Genomic DNA, 22,091 nt, shown 5'->3' on the forward strand with positions numbered 1-22,091 from the left:
ACAGCAGCTAAGCAAAATTGTCTGCAAGACTATATAAAAAATGAAAGTAAGATCACAGGCTAAAACCTGTGTTACCCATGATGCACCACACACATTTACAAAACGCATGAATGTTTTGGCTGTACCTAAAGTCAAGGAAACAAAGAGCACCAGCAGAAAGTACAAGAGAGAGCCTACAGCAATGACACCTGTCAGATATCAACCATCCTCGCCCTTGGCTTCTCCCCACAAGGCATTGCATTAGCAATTCACATATGGGTCTCCAGGATTGCTTGCACTGGGTAACCCTGTCTTGGTCTCGCATTGTAAGCTGCTAATGTTAAAAGTACTGCTTCATTAGGGCAGCTAACCTCTTTCTTACAGAATCAGTGCTAAAGCAGCACCAAAAAGTTACACCCAAAAATTCAGCTGCAGAGCACAATTTAGATTGCAATTTGAGTTCATATATTCAGAGCTACAAGTGGAGCTTGAGAAAACCTCTGAAGGACCCTCTAAAGAACTATCTTCCCCACCCAACAGAAAAAGGCCTTCAAGAGCAGAGAACTTTTTTTCCTAAGAGCCATGAAACTGACAGCCAACAAATAATATTTTCACTATCCACTACAGCAGCTGAGCATCAACTATACTTGGAAGAGCCTTACTGCAACATGGAAAGAACATCTATGGACAGAGCCTGAGAAGATGATAATGATGGCACATTCGGGGCTGTCAGCAGTGCTGGAGGGCAAAACCACCACTATCTTCCCATCTTAAATCTCATGGAAGAAAGGGAACAGAATGACTGAACTAAGAGGACACTTTCACTACATAAACTGTCATTTAGGATCAAGTAATTCTACTGTCACGTGGCTGCATGCACGCTTCTGCTGCTTTCCTCCCATCTTCTGAAAACTTCAGAGCCAGACTTGGAGGAATCCAAAACAAAAAATCACTCCTCACCCACAGTTTCCAGACAAGTTCAGATGCATGAGCATTCATGTGCACTGTCGCTAAATCAGAAGACAGAGCAGCAGTGCTAAATTTGAGGGAGGAGTTAAAAAAAAAAAGAGCAACTAATGGCAACAGAGAAAGATTTTGGACAAAAATTCATAGAAAATTAAACACTTAATTGCAATCCCTCCTGGAAATAATAACTGCCTTTATTGCCTAAGCACAGAAGTCACAAAACACTTGAGCAAGCCACTTTTCAAAGGACAGAAGAAACCAGACATTATCAGAACTTGCTTAAGAGTCAAATAGGGATTAAAGAAGATTTTTGGAAAATCTCCTATTTTAGCAAATAAATTATGGAGAGACATGTAGATAATCTCTCTACATGCTGCTCTGACAAGAGGAGGCTGAGAGATCAAATGCTTAAGCATTCCCTTCATCATCCAGAGGTAAGAATGACTGTGCAATGAGCCATCACTGTGTCTGCAGTACACCAGTCATACTCTGTGCTTGCTCTCAGGCATAGCCATGGATTTCACAGTCTTACAATGAGAAATTTCTTGCAGGAAAGGGTTATATAAAAAGCCACTCCTGAAGAGGCAGGAAAATATGAACTTGGAGTTTGTTTGACTACTAGATGCACATTCTACCTTCAGTTGCTCTGTTCAAAAATCAAGTGAAGCAAGCTCATATTTACTGAATCTTTAGGGACCATTTATTAATCAACAGAAAATACGGGAAATTGTCAAGGGAAAACAAAGTCACTTTGCAAAGTGACTTTGGAATGCAGCCAATGTAATTTTTTTTTCCCCAATACTATTTAGCAATATGAAGGATGATGCCATACATGCTAATTTGGCCACTTCTAATTCCAGCAAACTACCATAAAGGGGGTGTCACAAACCACATGGTCCAGGCAACAGCTGCTTTTCAGGAAAGATGTTTAAAAAAAACCCAACATTAGGCAAGCTACTTCTGTCTCTGGGGCAACAATTCCTGCAGAAACCAGATATTTCTCCTGTGAAACAGATTTGTTAGCCCCAAACTGCTGTGAAATCCTCATATTCTTTATTTGCACTTCCCCAACAGTCCCATGTTTGCTTCACTTCCCTCTGTTAGTATCATTATTCATGAGTTTATGGGACACTTGGGCACTGGGTTTCCAGCATTATGCTTGTTCCTGTTGCTGAAGAAAGAAGATTTCGCAATGTCGGTATCAATACAGTCAACCTCAATACTGATGACAACACTGGTATTTCTAAGAAAAATGCCTGCTGCCCAGAAAACAATGAGGGCTTTTAATACATTTTAGAGTCATTACTGCAAAAAACCACCAGGCATATATGGAAAAGGGAAGTTACTGATTATTAATAACTGTGGTAGTATAGTTTCTCCTCTGAAGTGGTTTCATCTTCTCACTGCTGTGCAAGTTTCTAAAATCCTTGACCTCTAGAAAATCTGACATGCTAATTTCCAATTTTCTGTAAGTAAAACATACAAAGGAGAAACAAAAGACTAATCTTTGAATCTGAGAAAAAAAACCCCAAACAAACAAACAAAACCACCCCAAGATAATCTGTATTAAGTGATATAAAATGTATGATCCCAAACATAACTTTGCCTGTTAAAATACTGAAAGAAACTCTTGCTTTACACATCGTTGCTTGCAGGGGCCGGTTAGAGCAAACAGAACCTGGCCTAAGTATGGAAGCTATTGCTTTGTGTTTCCATCTTGTTGTGCCCCCCAAAATGTGATAATCTAGTTGGAAAATCCATGCCTTGTCTACTGAAGCAAGCCGCAAAATCTGCCAATTCCCACAAAAAACAAGGGCATAGCTGTATCTAACCACAGTACAGCTGAACTTCTGCTGATCCCATAAAACCCCTGCATCCTGTTCCATCTGCTCTGTACAATGCAGATTTCTGGCTACGGGCTGTACCTTCATAGACCACAAAGAAGCCTTTGCCCAGGATGTTACTGCTGCTCCGGAACTCGATCCACAGCCTGCTGTCCGTGGAGATTACTGGTTCAGGAATCTTGTCACCACAAAATCTACCTAGAAGGCAGGAAAGTGACAATAAAGATCTCTACAATCTCCTGAGGGACAGCACAGCATAACGTGCACCTGTGACTCTGAGAAGCAAAGAGTCTTTGGTAAAGGAGTGTGCTTGTTTAAACACCCTTTCACTCCCATCAGTTGTGTTTTTGAATAAGTTTCTGTGTCCCCCCCTTCATTAATTCATATTCTTTTACATAATTAAGTGAATTAAGTTCTCTTCAGCTGGGAGCAGAATCCAGTTACGGATGAAGTCTCTATTGCCCTGGTAAATTCAAAAGGGCTCTTGTCTTGATCATGTCATTGAGCAAATGAGCTACCATGGTGGGGAGCATCCCCCTGTCCTTCTAGAGGTGTGGCATTAGGGAATGTCCTTTCTACCTGCTAAACCTTGAAAACTCCTTCAGCACTTTGTACCTTGGAGTGAATACTCCAAGTCAAACCAAGAGCAGGACATGGCCATGCTGATGAGAAAAAAAAATCACTTCTCATTCTCTATTCAGCAAATCCCAGTTAAGCTTCTGCAATAGTTTAATTTCTTTCAAGACAAAGAGACCAGGAGCCATTTTGCTCCATGACTGCTCTAGCTTTGAGCTCTCTGGCATCTATCAGCACTGGTAAATTCCCAAATTTACCAGTGGAGTGAATCCTGAAACAGAACAGCTGCAGATGGCATTTGCAGCCCGGACAACCTCAACAACCCCAATTTAGTGCTCCTCTATTAAGGCCAGAAGCTCCTCACAGAAATAGAGCAAGCACCAGGTATGCACTGATAGGCAGGGACCTGCACTTGAGTCAGGAGCTTGCACAGAGCAAACATGGCTTTTTACTTCAGCTGACACCAGCAGGGCTATACACTGAATTCAAAATGGTCTTGGCACCCTATCCAACTGAATCCCAGTCACAATCTGACAGAGGCAAAGAGCAGTTCTTCAGGTTGAATTTAGTCAGGACAGCAGTGATAATGATCCTGGCCTTCCAACGCCAGGCAAAAGTATCTTTTGGACAACTTCCACTGGGTAAAAACCTGGTTAATGCCTTACCTTCAAGACACCATTGTATTTCACATTAACTGGCTGGAAACAACAGTTTCACTACCAGCTTTTTTTTCTTGCAGAGTCACCCATCCAAATATTATCTCGGACCCAGCTTCAGCCAGCTACTGTTGTGCCCCTAACCTGCCCAGTGCTGCTGGGGCAGTGTGACAGCCCTGCAGCGTATCAATAGCATCCCCCACCTCCACTCCCAAAGGGGATGCTAAAAACAGGATCAGCACTGCAAAGCTTCTTCCTCTAGGGTCACTGAGCAACTTCCTCCTGGATTTAGAGTTGGAGTTTAACAAGGGTGTCAAGAAGAGGAAACACAGATGAGGAACGAGAATGAGCAAGCTCCTCAGAGTGCGATAAAGGGTCCATTCATAAAAAGTTATACACCATTTAAAGGCTGGGTTTTCACACACTTCCCTGGGAAAGTATGCAGCACACATGTATTTTTTCTCTCCACAAGAAGCCCGTGCTTTCACAATTCACACTAATCCCCCTCCTCACCCCCTGCTGAATTGCCGTCTGTCTGCCTCTTCTGACCTAATTTCATGGGCTCAGCCCCATGCGGGAACCATGGCCACTCATGCAGCGTCTCCTTCCAGATGGAAACACTCCCAAGTCCACCTGCACTAGGGGGACAGGGAGGTGCTTGGCTTCTGAAGTACCTTTAAATTACTCAGTAGAAAAAGAAAATAACAAGCTAATAACAGCTAAGTTGCAGCTGCTGGAGCAATGTTACCTGACACAGAGAACAGCAGTTCAGTATATGCTGCCAACCCCAAAATAGGCAGTAAACAGTAAAACCAGCTGCCAACTGCCCTGAAAGGTAGGCCCACTGAAACCTGGGAAGCAGTATCGCTTCAGCCTCAGCACCTCACCTGGTACCAGGGCTAGAATGTCCAGTGGGGCCAAGGAGAGCACCCAAGCCTCCCTAAACTCTCTGACCCAATGCTCACTAGCCCAGTCCTGTGCTGCAGCACCTCTTACACAGCTGGGGATGACACCAACCTGATTGCTTCTTTCCTTTTAGGCAGAAGGGGCTGTTTTCAGTACCATATTTTACATGTTTGGGACACCAAGCTTAGGGGATGAGGTCAGGATCAGAAGCAGTGGCAAAGTAGGTGGGACTCTTGAACCATTCAAGGTGACAGAAGACTTGCAGTTATGATAGCAGGAGGCAGAGAAGAGGGAAGACACAGAGAAGCTGCACTTCTAGAAATCTCTGGGAGCAGAAGCAGAGTGGAGTCCTTGCACAGCTTGACATAGCATGGGCTAGCAAGTTCCCTGCTAGGAATACAGAGGCTCAAACTACAGAATACTGTGTATTTGTAAACATAAATTCATGAGAAATAATGGCAAGAGCTTGGGTCAGGAGCTGTGCAGCTGCTTCATTCTGACTGCCTGACAGTTCTTCCCTGGAAAGAGCAATAACAAAACTCCAGAGACCACATTTTTAGTCCCAGCCAGGACCCTGGCTCACTTCCCTCCCTGCCTCATTTATCAAGCTGGAAAAGGAAGGAATGAAGCCTTTGTGACCACAGGTCTTGGAGCACAGATCATTGGGAGTGAATACAGCACACTGACATCTCTGGATGGAGACACTAAGGGATGGCCAGTGCACTGGCAGGACCTAAGATCCTTCCAAGTAAAGGAAAGTTTGTTTCTGCTTGTTTTCCCCATCCACTCTCCAAAGCATCAAGAAGAATACACAAAATGCAATTAAAATGAAACAGCTACTCACCCAATAATGGAGCCTTCCTCCAGTAGCCATCACGCACCTCCACATAATCATACCAGCAAAGGCGACTTTTAAATAAGTCCATCGATGTGAAATTTAACATAATCTGAAAGGAGAGAGTGCACATTTCTCTTTGGGGAGGGAGTTACTTTAAAGAGAAGACTCTACAGATTGCTTCACATTAAATTTTCACTACAGTGCTGCCTGAGTATGCAGGCAAAGACAGTTGGGCCATTTGTAGGATTTTTACACCACCTTTTCTCAAAAAAGGCTTCTCACGGTGTTTTAATGAAACCATTAAAACACCTTGACAGTATATGACAGCATATGACAGCAGAGAGCCCTTTACTATCAGCTCTGTAAGTAAAATTCAATACTTCTCAGTTACTAAAATGTTACTTTAAAAAAAGCCCAATTTGGATTTTTAAAATTAAACCCTTTGGTTTTGAGTAATGTGACAATCATAGAGAAAGACATTGTCACAAACCACACATGTTTGGGGTCTATATCTGAATATAAATAATACTTGTAAAAAAAATCTAATTTTGCTAATTAGGTTCCACATTCTGACCATCAGACTCACTGTGATGCAATTGCATTCAGTGGCTTTACCAAACAGAGCTTGGCATTAAAATATCATTATTTTGGTTTCCTTCCTCACTAAGATGGATCACTGGCCTTGGTCTGGGAGGTCACATATGGAGGTCACCATTGGTGTGTGTACTTGTATTTTTTTTCTGGTGAGATTTGACCCATATAATTCCTTTAGATTTGTAATCTGAACATAGTCACAGAAATGTCTTTATGTTAAAATGGATGTTCTCCCCCAAAATACTGGTTGGGTGTGCAGAGTGCAGTCTGTAATGATGTCACTCACTTTTTTTCACCTTTTTGCAGTATTCTGACTATAGACAACAAAAGATTCACCTGCTTCTATGCAGATGAATGCTGTAAGCCCAATATCTGTTCTGAACTAACACCTCAGGGCAACAATTTGCACCAACCACTGCATTGAATTAAACAGGTAAATTGAAGCATTTAATCTGAAATCAAGTCTTTATTTCCTCGTTTAACATTAGCGGTTCAGCATTAATTAGATGCTGGGTCCTTCCTGACACAACTCTGAAGAGGCTGAGAAGCAAAGGGAGAGTTTATAGCAAGACTGACACCACAAAACTCTCAGTGCTACAGTTGTCAAACCTGGACGGCTCTTGGCCCTCTTGCCCCAGCGATGCTCTCCCTGCAGCTGGTGGCAGGAGCTCAGCATGGCATGGGACTGGGCTTGAAGGTGACAGAAACAGGTCCCGGAGCCAGGCAGCTGCTGCAGAACAAACGAGCTCTGCGCTTCTTTGTCCGAGTCTGAGTCTTAAGCGTGTCTTGAGGGTGATCCTCAGCAAAGTCACTCTGCCAAGGAGTGGGCTGCTCATTCTTGCAGCCTGGTATGGCGTGACAGGCCTGAAAGGCTGGTGTTGCTGGATTAAGGAAAGATTTCATTTCTACAGGAAGATCAATAAAACAAAAGGAGCTGGGAGGAAAGTGGACAGGGTGGGTGATTGATGTGCAGCGGGGCTTGGCGTTCCAAGGCGGGAAGTGGGAGTTCCCTGACAGGGACATTATGCCTGCGTGACAGGGGCAGGCCACGGATGTCACTCACAGCTCCTCAGCTCCCTTCAGGACCCCAGATTGCAGCATGTTTTATTTAACTCATCTGACTGGCTTTGGAATGTGTGCTTGCCAAAGCTGACAGGTGGCAGGAAATGTCCATGCAGGGTTTAGTCTCAAACTGAGAGGGAGGATCAGACATCAACACACAGCCCAGATATGTGAGGGGCTCTGCTCCAGCATCACCACTTCTCTCCTCAAAATCATGTATTCCTGACTCCATCTCTCTCCTAAGTGGTGCTCAGGAGACTTTCCAGGCTCCATTCCTGCACGCCAGGCATGCAGAGATCTGGCAGGTTCTAAAACTGTCATCATAGGCAAAACCTCACATGAGGGAAGTGCAGAGTATACCTTGTGATGCTGCAGCACCTACCTTCTCCCCTGGGGTCACCGAGATCCTCCAGACACAGTGGGAATAGGAGGGGTAGCCATTTGGAAAGCCAGGGGCTGAGAAATTACCTGTTGAATCTTGCAAGGTCTCTCCACAAGCTGTAGGAGAGGGGAAAAAAACCTATCAAAAAGGAGTGACTCTGAAAGACATCAGGGTCTACCAAACTGACTGCTCATGGTGGCTGTGTGCAGGTTGGTGGCTGTACTTCAACAGTGCTCATTCATGGTAGTGGCCAAAGGTCACTGACCACCCGAAGCCTTGCCAAAGGGGTGATGTGAAATTTGTCAGAATTTCTGGGATAGAAGATGATCAGTGCAAAGACACAAATGAAAAAGATACTAAAGAAGAACCCTTCTTCCTTCATCATCCTTCCACATGCCAGCACTTTCAGGTTTCAGCTGAGGAATATCTCATTCACTAATCAAATGCAAAGTATTAACTCCACCCCACTTCACAACCCCACACTGCTGCCAGCAAATCTGTTTTCACTTCATTACAAGCTGTTCAATGAAGTTCTCCTTAGTTACCATTGTAAATTGTCTTTTTTGGGCTAAAAACATCCTAACAAAAGCAGGGCCAGTCCCATCACCCTCATGTTTCAGCTGCCCAGCACCTCCCCGGCCACTACACTGCACCGGACAAAATGTGAGCACAGCAGTCCATTGCTCTTCAACTTCCTGTTTTGTGGCCTGCTGCAGTTGATGAAATGTAGATCCCAGAGCGACTTTTGGGAAGCAAAGAATATGCACATGCATATGATCCTTTAGGGAACTGCAGCTTCCAACATCTGGAAAAGCTGTGACTACTGTAGCTCTGCTCTCTGAGACAGGATGGCTGAGCTGGAACAAGGAGAGACCATCCACATCTGCAGAGCACCTCACTGGCTGGGGGTGGGAGGACCACAAATATCAAGGCTCCCATTTCCTTGACAGTGCCCACTAGACTCATCCAAATGCCAATTGCAAGGAGCAAGGACCTTGGCTTGCCTGCTTCCCAGTCGTTTTTCCAATTTCTTAACCAAGTGATATTACAAAGCTCCCCTGGACCTGTAAGCACCCCCCAAAAATCCCTGATTGAGCAGCAGTGCTTTGAAAGATCCAACAAAGCTTTCCCTTTCTCATAGAAATGCCAGGGGTTGTTCCTCTGCTTGATGCTGTCACAGGGTAATTTTGCAGCCATGATTACATTTAGATGGGCGGGTGTGCAGTTGGAGGTGAAAAGAGACTGGTTCCATTGAAAAAATGTAATATGTTCAAGCAGGGGAGAAGGAGTCACCTAATCCGGAGTTTCTTAATTTCCCTAAGGAAGTTTGATCCACAGCTTGACAGATCAGACTAAATGAAGAAATGTGGGGACACAGGAAGGAGTTTTTTAATATTTTTTTAAACTAAATAGGGAATTCCAATTCACAACTCACCAAGATAAATAAATGTTCTTTTTCTCAGCTAAAAAATATATTTAAATGAACATGGAATTATAAAGGGAGCTCAAAATCCCAGGAAATATGCACAACATGAGCATAGTGATATGAGATTATTGCCCTTGCCTGAACCACAGTGAAGGTTTTCCAGACTTAGTTCTCCCACAGTGCAACGAGACAGAGACTGGCAAGACTCTGTAATTGTGGAACAGGTACTATTGTGTTACTTGGAAAGACCACTTTGCTGAAATATGAAAGGAGATCTATCTAACTCTCTGACCCCAGCAGAGGAAACTCCCCAGACACTGTGACAGGCTGGCCTTGCAGCATTGAGGAAAGTGACTGCTGGCAGTGCAGGAGAAGCATGACTGTGAGCAGTGCATCTTTGTGGGGAGAGAACAACCTCTTGCAGAGCACCCTAAAAAGCAATATGACTGCAGTAGGAAAAAGCCAAGAGGTCCAATAAAGCAACTGTTTAATACTTCTGGGATCCAAGAAACTGAGCAGGTAGAAAGGACCAGCGATGAAAAGCAAAGCACTAAGGTGAATGCTTCAGAACTCGTTTGTAAATGAAGCAGTAGGGTGACAGGCACTTACAGCTCATCAGCTGGTTACTGGTACACTGTATCTTTTTGAAAATGCCCAGAGAGCTGGAGGTAATTATACAATGCAGGACCATTCTCAATTTACTGTTTAACCATTCCTGCACAATTAGCACAGCTACAGAAGCCTTTTTTCTTTAGCACAGCACAGGACAGCAGGATGAGCTGTTTTAAAGCTTTTGTAGTCGCTGTAGTCATCAAATCCACAACTTTGCAGCCATAGCAAATCCAGCATTAACTACTATGTAGCAGACTGCATCTTGCCTTCCAGAAATTCCTTCAGCAAATTTCATTTGATTTCACCTGGCTTGGCACTAACTTTAACCCAGCAGGTATAAGCTTTGAGGAATTAAGAGTAATTTAAACCAGCAGGGTTTTAGAATGGACAAGCTAAGCAAGCCCTAACTGTAGCAGGCACATGAGCTCCAGTCTAATGAGCTGGAGAGCCCCGTTTCTTACAACAGACACAGCAGTTGTTCTGGCTGATTCCAGTGCATGCTTGTAACTCATCCTCCACCATGCTCTTTTTTTTTGGCGATATTATTAGGTATTCTCAGATGGAGACTCTCTTTGTAAAAGGGAAGCCATCTGCCACTCAACTTCTGAATTATGTTGCTGCATTTTACCCTAAAATCCTCAGCTTGACTGATGAACAAAGTGTCTTCATCTTAAAGTCTCATTCAGACCCTGCTAGAACACACAGATTAAGTCCTTTGGTTTTAACTCCTTTGCTTTGTATTTTGCAGAGGAAGAAAACTCTTCAAGCTACAGATTCAAATGGTAGAAGATGTTAATGTCATTAAATACATTGTACCTCTTCTCCTAAGATGCAACTTGTATATAAATTTTGATGCAAAGAAAAAAACCCCAAAGCAGAACAACAGATATTTGAAAAAAAGTTTAGTAGGCTTAAATCTCTAATTATTTTGCTACCTAATATGCCTAATATGTTCTGAACTGCAATAACCTCTGGTAAAGCTTTGTGGAAAAAAAAAAAAGTAGGAAAAGTCCTACTTCACAAATGGAAAACTTGAGACTCACAGAAGAGGCTTCATTTTAAAGAAAGTTGCTTTGTAGCTTTTAGTTAGTACCTCAGGCCAAAGTGGCTTTTCAGCTTGCCTTGAGAAATCTAAATCTGTAATTGATTCTTCCTGCTATGGGAATGAAAAGCCTGGTTGGATTAAGTCTGACTCAATCAAAAAACATAGTGCAAAACAAATTAACCCCTAAACTAATCCATGAGATAATGTTGCAAGAACAATATTTTATTCAACTGGAGTAAATTTAGAGATAATGATGAGTGTAAAAAGAAAAAATGTAATGATGAGGGAAAAAGAAAAAAAAAAGTTAATCACAACTAACAGACCTAAAAGTTCTACCACCCATTATAAGCTAAAAGCAGTAATCTTCAGCCATATAGACCCTGAAGCCCTCAAAATTAATTCTAGACCCTTATGGACTCATAATTTCTGACCTGTAGTTGGATACAGAAAAACAGCGGATTTGCACACCAGCTATCCACCACTTTCCAGGGCCTCAGTCTACCAGACATCTTCCCACCATTTTGCTAACTCCTAGTCCCTACTCTGCCTGTAACCTTGCACATCGGTTTAATTTTCTACAAATGGAGCCTACACTGGACCAATCTGAAGCCCTAAACCCAACAAGAATAGTGGCAAAGTACTAACAGGAGACATTTCTTAGGCATGTTCACTTCTCCTCCACGGCTCCAGCCCAAGCATTTGATAGTCTGTGTTTCCCAAGTCTCTTTCCTCAAAGGGATCGCTAAGGTGCTCTTGAACTCCACATAAACCATGTGTCTATGACAGAGCAGGATCCACCTCCCAGCCATATTTACCTGGGCATTTGTACAGCTTCCTTGCCTGAGCGATGTCTCCCTGGCTCAGGCGAACGCGCTGACCAATAGTTGGCCGGACCCCATTGTCATCACGGCGGGGAAGGATGGTGTCGAGGAAAACGCCTCTAAAGGGAAGAGCAGAGAGACACGGAGCAGTGAAGTAGGGAAAGTGACACAATGAACAGAAAGTAGAGCTGGCAGGCCTCCCACACCCCATCCCCCTGGCCATATATCCCATGCTAACAAGCAATAGTGGCTCAGCTTCTAATAACTGCTAACTATCTCAAGACAGCCTTCTCACTATAGCAGACAGCTTCCAAATGCACAAGCAAGTCTGCCAAGCCAAATTCCTCTTGGATATCTCAAAATTACTGCTGCCTCTGTTTGAGGTAGCACATTCCTTGCCATAAATCAGAAAAAGCAATTAAATATTCCTGCAGACAGTTCATGGCACATCTGGCTCAGCAGGAGCACAGATCTGGCATTTAAGCCAAAGAAGCAGAGGGAACGGGAGTTTTCTCAGTAGCAGATGGGGTTGGGCTGGCAGTGACTGGGGCTGCCACAGACAAGAGGAAAAGATCATGTGCTCTACCTTTGTTCTGTATAAGTTTCCAAACTAGTAACTCCACTTGTCTCTGCCTCTTTTTACTTGCTACTATTTCTTCCATGTGCTTCACACTCAGGAGCTCTTTACTGCACTTCTGATCTCAGTCCAGTGAAGGATTTAAGCTCAGGCCTTATTTCTATCAAAATGCAGTCCATGTAGCCAAGCAAGAGCTTGCACACAAGAAGAGACCCCAATGGAGCATTAGGACTGTAGGGAAGGAGGGAGGGAATCATAAACCTGAACTCCAGGTTGGCAAAGTCCAAGCTCTTGCAGCCAGGCTGCCCAGTGCACAGAAACCTGTCACTGCACCCTTGAATGCCAGACAGGCTTGGGGATGCCAAGGCTAACACCGAGTTTAACCTTCAGCATCAGCTCAGTGAGGCAGACTGCTCTTTCTGAAGGACAGGATATAACTGTCCAGAGAGTCCAATAGGAAATCAAGGCAGAAGCAATCATTTTAGTGCTGCCTACCAGAGGTGGGGAGGGAAGGGGGGAAATTGTTTTGTAAATATTCAAACTGAAGAAAGAAAGAGAGGGAAAGGAATTTAATCTGTTTTGAAAATTGGGAGATGTTGGCAATTTTAGAAAAACCAATACTTACAAGATCTGAGGTGAGTCCCTCGAATTTCAATTTATAAATTCAGTTTGTTATTCTAAATGCCAACTGCATGCCTTGGGCTGAATTTATTTAAGTTTATGTATTGAAAATAAATCCTCCAATTCCAGAAACACCACAAGCATAGAAACAGGTCAGTTTGCTCACAGTAAATTTTCAAGCCTCCTCAGGAGTTCATAGAAGAACTCAGCATTTGGCAGGGACATACTTCTGTGGCCTCTGAAATGCTTTCTGCAGATCTCCAGGCTCAACCAGGGAAGAATGACAGAGTTTAATAGAAAAACCACCACCTGCACGATTCTTTTTCCTATTCCAGCCTTCCCAAATGTTCACTCACAGCCCTGCACTGCTCACACAATGCAAACAACCCGTAACTTCAAAATACCCTTGCTACCTGCCAAACACATTTCCTTCTAGAAGGCTGTACTCTATGCTGAGGCAGCAAGATTTTTGGTTTTGCTTTTTCGTCCAACTGAATTTTTCCTCCTTTCACATGCATTGCTGAACATGACTCCCAACCACAGAGCAGTAAGTGAGTACAGTTTCTCTCATTTTGCCATCAAAGGAACCAAGAACAGGAGAATCTGTCTGGCCCAAACCACACATGTCCCAGAAGCCTCATCCTCATCTGTTTAAAAACACTTGAAGTGTAAAGTTGCACATTTGGTGAGCGTCTCTAGAAGTGCAAATACTTTGACTCAAAAGTTAATAAACAACAAACAGACATCATTAAACAGAGCAGCTCAGGAAGTCTAACACAGGAACCCTGCTTGAGTAAAATATCTAAACTCTGCTCTCAGAGGTGGGAGAAGGACCCATGAATCCTGGATGCCCCATTCTCCTGCTGTCCAGGCACAGGCAGAACATGCATTAGCTGCCCAATGCAGTTGTAAGCCAAGCACAACACCCCACCATTTCTACCAGCTAAGAACAACAGGGTCTGACAAGAGACTCACACAAGTCACCAACATCTACACAGCACCCTGAACACACAAAGTGCCAGGCAAGTGCTATGAAATTATCAACTGATCTCAACAAATGCTGAACATTCATGTCCCAGTAGATAGGGTAACAAATACAGGTGCCTAAACAACACTCAAGGAAGCAGATATTCAAGGCAGGTTAAGGACCCAGCCCCAGGCAGCTACCTTACATCTCCATGAGCAGAAGACAGACAAAGCGACTCTTCATGCAGTAAAACCTGTGGAGGATCTATGTGTGTCTTGTGCAGGATTAGGACAGTGCATTGCAAATACAAGATGTGCCTACTGGGCACGGAGGCACCTACATCCTAATTTGAACATGACCTTTGCAGAGGTCATGTTTTGTAACTCCAGACTGTGCTGTCATATCTACTAGCAAGCCACTTACTGAATTAAGGTAACCAGCTACTTGCTTAGGGCTTTGTGAGGTTTAAACTTTCTTCTTGCTAAGTTGCCATTTATAGGTCTTGACAGCTGTAAAAGAAATTGTTTCATGATACAGCAACATTCAGTTTAGATTGCTGCCATGTTGTAAGGAATGCACCAGGAAATAAAAGCCTGGAGCCATACTGCAAAACAGGCAAATTTCCAACACAGATGAGAACAGAAATTCCAATGGTAAAAACTTGATCCTGATGTCATTACAGTTTGTCCTTTGTTATTAAGTTTGGCCTGCTTTGCTCTGTTCTCGATCGCATTTCACAGCATTTGATTGGTAGGTTGTATTTCCATGGGGCGCTGGCATTGTGCCAGCATCAAACCATGACACCTAGCCACTGGTCTTAATGAAACTTGCTGGAACTTAACATCTTCATGGACTCTGTGCTTTTGTCAGTTTGGGTTGCAATTGGACAGCACTGGCAAAGCTCAGTGAGGTGGGAAGGTTGGGTGCATACACCCACCAGGCTCTCTGGCTGGTCAATGCATTGGTCCCTTAGGGGAGCAGATGTCAAGACAGGTCTTGGCAAAGTAAAAGCCTATTCCAGCACTGCTTATTTGTGGTGAGAGCACAATCAGCCTACAGAGGCACTTAGTGCTCAGTTCAATTACTGCACAAAGACTGCTACTGGGGCAAGGGTGGGCCACAGTGACAAAGAGCTTAAAGAAAACAGACTTAAAAATCCTATCAAGCACCAATTTAAATCTAGTAGGACTCTTGCCATTTTTATCCCATTTTGGCCCAGCAGTGCTCTGAAGGACCCTAGTTTTCAAGAGACACAGACTCAAAGGCCTCCACAATATAAATGGTGGTAATAACTTAATCCTGCTTTTGTGCAAGACAATTCTAACCATTTATAGTTTAGCAAACGCTGGGAAGGTCCAGCAGATGCTTCAAGAGAAGAAAAATTGTTTGCTCTGGATATCTGTGAAGTCTGCAAAACATCCTTGCCCAGACACCACCTCCTCCTGCTACAACAAGCAGCATTTCAGCATGTTTGACAATTTTCCACTGGTTGGTGTGAAGTTGTCAAAAGAAAAGCACAAAACAACAGGCTTGGCCCTTCAATAGAACTGGGGAGTAAGAAAATTTTAAAAGTCACAAAGGTATCTTTAAATTTTCAACAAAAATTTTTCAAGAGTGTGAATACTTCTGCTGTACCTTCCAACCCCTTTACCCGCAGTCTGTAGTGACAGAAAGCTCTTGGGAAAGAGCAACAGTAGGATTTATGGAAGAAAATTTCTAATAATGCAGCAAAATTAATCTGGTCATCCAGTAACTCTCATTCCAAATACAGGACATAACCATGTTTATATCACCTCTGTCTCCAGCAGAGCAGTCTGATCAGAAAACGGGCTTCATCTGGAGGTGTGGGATGGGAGTCAAGGACTAACAGCTGATGCAGAAACTGGCACTTAGCTGGGGCAGGACTGATAACTCCTCCCTGAAAAAACCCAGTCACACAGAACCACATAGCTGCAGAGGCCATGATTGAAAACTCGTGCATAAATGGGTAAAAAACCACCCAAGCAATTAAAGATCATGATCTAGAGTTCAGCTCTCCCTCAGCACAACCACTACAGACTCTGATGGATGTATTGTGACTCCAAAGCATAAGCGGGACAACCAAGAGATTCAAAGCTTGCCCTAGTATTACCCAACGTGCACATGGGCAGATACACACACATGTGCTGCCTGGGAAGGCTGCAAAGGATGTCAGCAAGGCTTTGGAAACTCTCTCAGATTACCAGTATTATTACTGAGTAAATATAGTGGAAACGGAAAAACAGGAGTCCACCAGCCACCCTTGCTTTTTTAAACATTTTTCGAGCCTTACAATGCAGCAACAGATCAGAGGTCTCCTTCTAGGCTCTATATAACCCACAGAGTCAACCACAACTACCAAAAATGGTCCTAAGGACATGTAACCTTAAATTATCACCTGGAGAATGTGTTCCTAGCATAGTGCATGATGCTGTCAAAGTCATAGGTCTCTCCAAGTGAGTTCACTTCCCCAGCTTCCATCTTTAAAAAGTTGTACTCCTGACCTGTGATGACAAAAAGGAAAAGAAACAAACCACTCTTAGACAAAAAAAAAAACGAAAAAACCTTTACCTGTGGGAGCCTAGAATGAAATGGATATGCTCCTCTGTTTCAACAATTCCAAAATTTCTATTCATATAGCTATTTTGACCCTTATTCTAGACAAGGACAGCAATATTTCTTCTTCTCCATCTCAACCCTCAGACCACCTGCATTTTCCACAAGTGTAGCAAGAAAAGTTTCTACCCAGCCAAAAGCCAGGTGGAATAACCTGCAGCCTGGTTTTACCTTGCTGTATGTTCTCTCTGATGATAGTGACATGCTGGTCCCTGTCAGGCCGTGTGTGCTCATGCCAGAAACCCACCACATGACCCAGCTCATGAGCCACAATACCAAACTTGTCACAGTTCTTTCCAATGGATATAGCCTGAGGGCCCCCTCCTCGGCGACCCACGTAGGAGCAACACCTGGAAAAGAAAACCCACAAACACATGCAGCACATCAGTGACTTGAGGAACTCTAAAACACAGGAACAGAGCATGGCATCTGGCAGAGTTCAGGACAGGCCAGCAGTTGCATATACTATATCTACTCACATGTAAGTACAAAGCAAACATAAAGGAAAAAACATGTGTATCTATAAACACACACATGTATACTTAAGTGTTATCCCGGGAAAAAAGAATCCAGAAAGGCTTAGCACCTTCTGAGCAAATACTAAACTGTCCTAGCAGTCCTCACAGAAAGTGACCAGCTGCATCTCCATGACAGATTCTCCAAGTTAGCCATTGGTGTGTTCTGGGCTAGGCTTACAAAGCTGAAAGTTGTTGCTGAAAGTGCTGTTTGCAACAGAGAGCTGCAGGGAATGTGTGCATCACCTACCCACACGTTCTGTACGTGAACACAATGAAGCTCTCTTCATCAGTTCTCTCCACAAAGGTCACACAAGTGTGCTTCTCCCAGTGCCTCATTGCTTGCTTAAAGATAGCTCTTTGGGTTCCTGGAAAAGAAATCAAGAGGAGCAAACAGTGAAAGCCTGCCTTTTAGGAAAATCTCTAACAGACTTCATCTGGATATGGGAAGAGTTAACCTTTCAAACAGCCAATCTTATGCCTGTAGACACCTCTTGGACTCTGGGGCTTCCAGCTATAGCATTACTTACTTTCCTGTATCATCTGTTCTTTCCTTGTGCCTGATGAATTTACTGTTGTAATTAAACAGGTAGAAAACTTTACAGATTAAGTATCTCAATATTTGTGAATATAAAACATGACACCTTTCTAGGTACAGGCCATTCTGGCAGAGCTGCCAGGTGTTCTGATCTGAACGCCAGCTACTAAGTGATGTGCCAAATTTGCTGTCATGACTTGAAGTAATGACCACATACATCTTTCAAGACCCAGGAATGTGCTCCTCAAAACGAAGGCAAAACTATTGTCAGGAACCCAGAGTACTTCTGCTCCTGCTCTTCCAACAGCAGAGAGGATTCTCTTCTGGAAAAATGGGGTGAGCACAGATCACAGGTGTTGGCCTCTAAAGAAAAGTGACTCAGACACTCAAGTATTTCTTGGACTCCAAGAGAAGAACCATCTCACTGCACACCTCAGCTTCAGGCTTCCACAATGCACAACTCCTTGTGCAATGACACACCCACCCTACCTCAGGAGACAGATTCCCAAGGACCTGAGTCTTTTGTGGGAGAACTCTGCTCCAGAGATTTCCTAGCCAGTTTGAGACACAAACAGAAAGCAGTGTTTTCACTACTGACCAGTGAAATTTCCTCCGATCACATAGGGGATGACCCCCCCTGGCCAGATCCTCTCCGCCCTGGACGTGGTTGCCCTGCGCACTCTGGGAGAGGACTGTGCATCCATCCCAGACTCATCTTCGGATTCCTTCCCCTTTGGGCTCCTTGTGAGCGTTGTGTTCTGCCTGCCGTCTGCAAGACAGAGTGGCAAACTGTTTAAATCCTCTTTAGTTCCACCTGCAGCCCTCAGGCAATACCCTGGAGCTTCAGAAAAAGATAAAAAAGAAACAGCAAGGTATTAAACCAAATCAGAAGTCATAGCCAGATTTGTCAGTGGGCTTTTTGGGCCTTTGAGACTGCTAATCTATAGGAAACTGACCCTTATTGTTTTGGAGCCTCCATATGCACCATGCCAAAGCCATTCTCCCATTAGGATGTAAAAGCACATCCTTCCCTGTCTCTAGCTACTCCCTCTGCAACAACTTCGCAGATGGGGACACACTTTAGGGGAAGGTGGGAGTCAAGCCTAGATGCCACTGTATATGCTCAACTTGCCCTACCTATACACTCATCTGCAGAGAATGGTTTGCTCTATTAGGAATAGCTTCACAGCAGCAACTACTCATTTGACTTGGCCTTGGAAGAAGGTGACAAACCCCTAACTCTGAAATCTGTACTCAAGGCTGAAAAGCATTACTTTGGTTTCACATACCAGGTCTTGAGTGGTTTGGAAATCTATAAAGACCGGACAGCCTCTGCTGGAGGAGGGATGCTCAAGATGGGAAAAACAGAAGCGTAGATCTCCATCCATGCTGAATCTCTTCATTTTAATGAAAAGGAGCAAAAATACAAAAGGGAAAGCAGAACACATCTCATTTCTTGTTACAAAGGGTAGAGGAGCCCTGGCTGTGTGGTGTTCACCGCTGGCCTTGAAATCTGCAAGAGGATTCATACAGGCTTCTAGGCAGGCCCTGTCCCTTGCCCTGCATTTGTGCTGCTGCAGCTCTGCTCAGATACTGGTTACGCCTACATGAGTTGCACTTTTAATATGCTGGCACCTTTACTCAAAAAGTCCTTTACTCAAAGTTTCCTGGTTGTTCATTCACTAATTGAAGCGCCATGGGCAACTCAATCCCTCAAAGCAGCCACGGTCTGGGTGAGCCTTACAAACCTCTGTGTGCAGACACCACTTGTTAGCTAAGTTCCCTGTGTCGCACAGCCAACTCATCAGCTGGACTAGGGCTCAGGAATAACAGAGTACAGGGCTTGCTATGCCTTCAGTGAGTGCTGGCCTAAAGGGTCACACCAAGGTGAACATCCTCGTCACCCTGAGGAGCAGCACTACTGATGGTGGCTCACCAGCCACCGCTGTGAAGCCCATGAGGATGGCAATTTGTATGTAAATCAGCAAGTCCGGCCACAGCTTTGCTCTCCAAGTCAGAGACATGGGCTGCTGGGTTATTAAGAAGCACAGGTCCTGCTAAGACCTTCCTCTAGTGACCAGGGGGGCTGCTGAGAGCCTCTTAACCTATTCATCCCTCCAGCTGCAACACCAGTAAGCAAACCACTACTGTCAAGGCTGAGGGGATCAATACAATGGGAAGGAAATTCGGGCAGTGTAAGGGAATGAAAAGAATGAACTTTAAACCCTCCCTCCTGCTTCACCAGGTCAAGCCCTTCCTGCTGAAGATCTTGCTCTGAGCCACAGGACAAAACCGGGAATTTGCCTTTTGTTCGCCTTACTCCTAAGCACCCTCCTGCCATTTCAGAAGCTGCCCCATCCCCAAGCCAGCTGCTGGATCCTGGAAGGCAGATGCTCTGAGGTTGGGGGTTCTCCCAAAAAAGGAAGAATCACCCTCCTGCATACACCTGGTACTGGTGGTACCTAGTACCAGCACAGGCATTGGTATTAAAAGGGCCACAGCTAGAAGGAGAGAGGGTCTCAAGATAGAAGTCGTCTTGTCTTCTATTCACACACTGCTCCTGGGCTGCCTACATGGACAGCTCCTGATAGCAAACCCAAGGGAGGAGATGTCTGTCCTTGGCTCTCCTGTCCTGGTGCAGCAGCAGCCCTGCACAGGGGCCTCTGGGCTCACACTTCTGTGCCACAACACTTCCATTCCTTGCCAGCAACACACACTCTTGGGCAAATTCTCACCAGTCCTGCAACAGCTCTTGACTGCTCCTTAGTAGGTAGTTTTCTGCCTTTAACAACTGAAATCTGTTAAATTCTCCTGTCTGGAGAGGCCTGACACATTCTTCTAGCAGGGGCTACTTGTGGGTGGGGGTGAGCTGTTGCCTCTATATCACTGTGGTTATTTTTTCCCCTTTCATTCACTTATTAAACTGTCTTTATCTCAAACAATGGGTTTTCTCACTCTTGCTTTTCCTGCTTCTCACCTCTCCTGCTGGAGGAAGGGAATAGTGACTGAGTGCTTGGCTTCTGGATGAGGTCAACCCACCACATTATACAAGGCAAACCCACCCCTTCAGAGAGTTCACCAACAGCAAAAAATGGCTGGGCAGGGCTGATCTCCCAGGCATGGAGGCACACACACGTACAATCAGTACAAAAACACGTTTTTACAGAGGGTAAGAAAAGTAAATAAAAGATACCCAAAGGTCTGGGTGGGGTACCACATTACCCTTTATAACTGCTTTGTCACTGTGGTTGGTTGAAGTGGCATTTTCATTTGACACCTCTTCTCCCAGGCCTCCTGCAAAGGAAAAAAGAGCAGAGACTCATCCCTGGTGAGCTGGCTGGCAGAGCTCTGATGTGGAAAGGACAGCAGCTATCAGTAATGCCAGTTGGGGGTCCGCTGGCCACAGAAACTGTCTGCTTTCCCTGTTCAGGGAGCAGGGACTAAACCCTTGATAAAGTTAGGCATTTCTCCTGGATTTGTTCCTAGCCTACAGTGACACTTACAACTCATTACCATACCATGCCTAAGTTTCTCCATATACCAAATAAGAAGAAAGTCTCTTCTAGGGAAGGCTAATTTCATGGAGATTTAATGAGAGTAGGAGCTGAATGAGCTGATCTCTGTAAAGGTATTGCAAGAGCAAGTTTCTGTGGTGTTGGTGGCAAGATAGAGCATGGCAAACCACCACATGCAGAAAAGAATACACTGTTGGTAATACAGCACTGCTGGATGCAGTGTGGACACTTCCAAGAGGGATGTCTCACTTTCAAGACAGCTGGACATCTTCCAGTCACCGAAGCAGTCTTGCTTTGCCAGCTGGAAAACTCTCCTTTGCTCTGGAGCTGGCTTCTAGCAAATCCTTCTCCAGCCTGTCCAACGGGGATATCCAAAGGGATATCTCTGGCAACTTGGAGAAGGACTGAGAGGATGGTAACAAATCTCCAACATTAGACTACTATAGCTGATACAAGTATCAGGAAAATTATGATAAAAGATAGTTACAAAACAATTAAAAAGAAAATAGAATACCCAGACTTTCAGCTGGCTATAGGTTAGAGTTTCCTGGTCCAAGAGACATAGTAAATCAGGGGTTTGTCTCCCAAAGGAAGTGCCTTAGTTTAACAGAGCTTGGCTGGACAAAAGCCACTAGATGTGTGAACAGGAACAAGCCTGATTCAACAAGATGGATTGCTCTGAACTCTATCACTCTTTTCCAGCTTCAATGTCCCATCCTAAGATTTCCTTTTGTTTTCTTTCATGCCCAGTCCTCGTCATTTCCTTAAGCCCAAGCTCAACAAAAGTTCATCCTCTCAGTTTTACATCCCCAGGATTTCTCCCACCCCCACCCCTGCAAAGTATGCTATTCTTCACACAATATCTCATTCCATTTAAAGGAAACCCCAACTAGCCATTCATCACTAGAATTATTAAGGCATGCAGTCTTTGCTGAGGCAAAGGATAATTCTGTATTCCTAAATAAATGCAGCTTGCTTCCAGTCACAAACAGATTGCTTCTTAATTGAACTTAGGAG

General features: G+C 44.2%; 1 protein-coding gene across 3 annotated transcripts in view; it reads right to left on the reverse strand.

Moving 5' to 3' along the window:
- Positions 1–22,091, reverse strand: part of TLL2 (tolloid like 2) — an 83,269-nt gene that overhangs the window by 17,291 nt on the left and 43,887 nt on the right. Inside the window, exons 3-11 of one of the 3 annotated variants that reach the window (XM_030275948.4) lie at positions 20,782–20,853; positions 18,158–18,328; positions 17,272–17,389; positions 16,678–16,856; positions 16,289–16,394; positions 11,702–11,826; positions 7,804–7,919; positions 5,772–5,874; positions 2,871–2,987 (exon numbers count right to left, since the gene is read on the reverse strand). In XM_030275948.4, the coding sequence (XP_030131808.4) occupies positions 2,871–2,987; positions 5,772–5,874; positions 7,804–7,919; positions 11,702–11,826; positions 16,289–16,394; positions 16,678–16,856; positions 17,272–17,389; positions 18,158–18,328; positions 20,782–20,853 (1,107 nt within the window). Of the gene's footprint in view, positions 1–2,870; positions 2,988–5,771; positions 5,875–7,803; positions 7,920–11,701; positions 11,827–16,288; positions 16,395–16,677; positions 16,857–17,271; positions 17,390–18,157; positions 18,329–18,848; positions 18,936–20,781; positions 20,854–22,091 lie in introns of those variants that run through there. The other 2 variants (XM_072931024.1, XM_072931022.1) reach the window with 2 other exon arrangements.

This window comes from Taeniopygia guttata, chromosome 6, assembly GCF_048771995.1.
Source record: "Taeniopygia guttata chromosome 6, bTaeGut7.mat, whole genome shotgun sequence".
NCBI lineage: Eukaryota > Metazoa > Chordata > Aves > Passeriformes > Estrildidae > Taeniopygia > Taeniopygia guttata.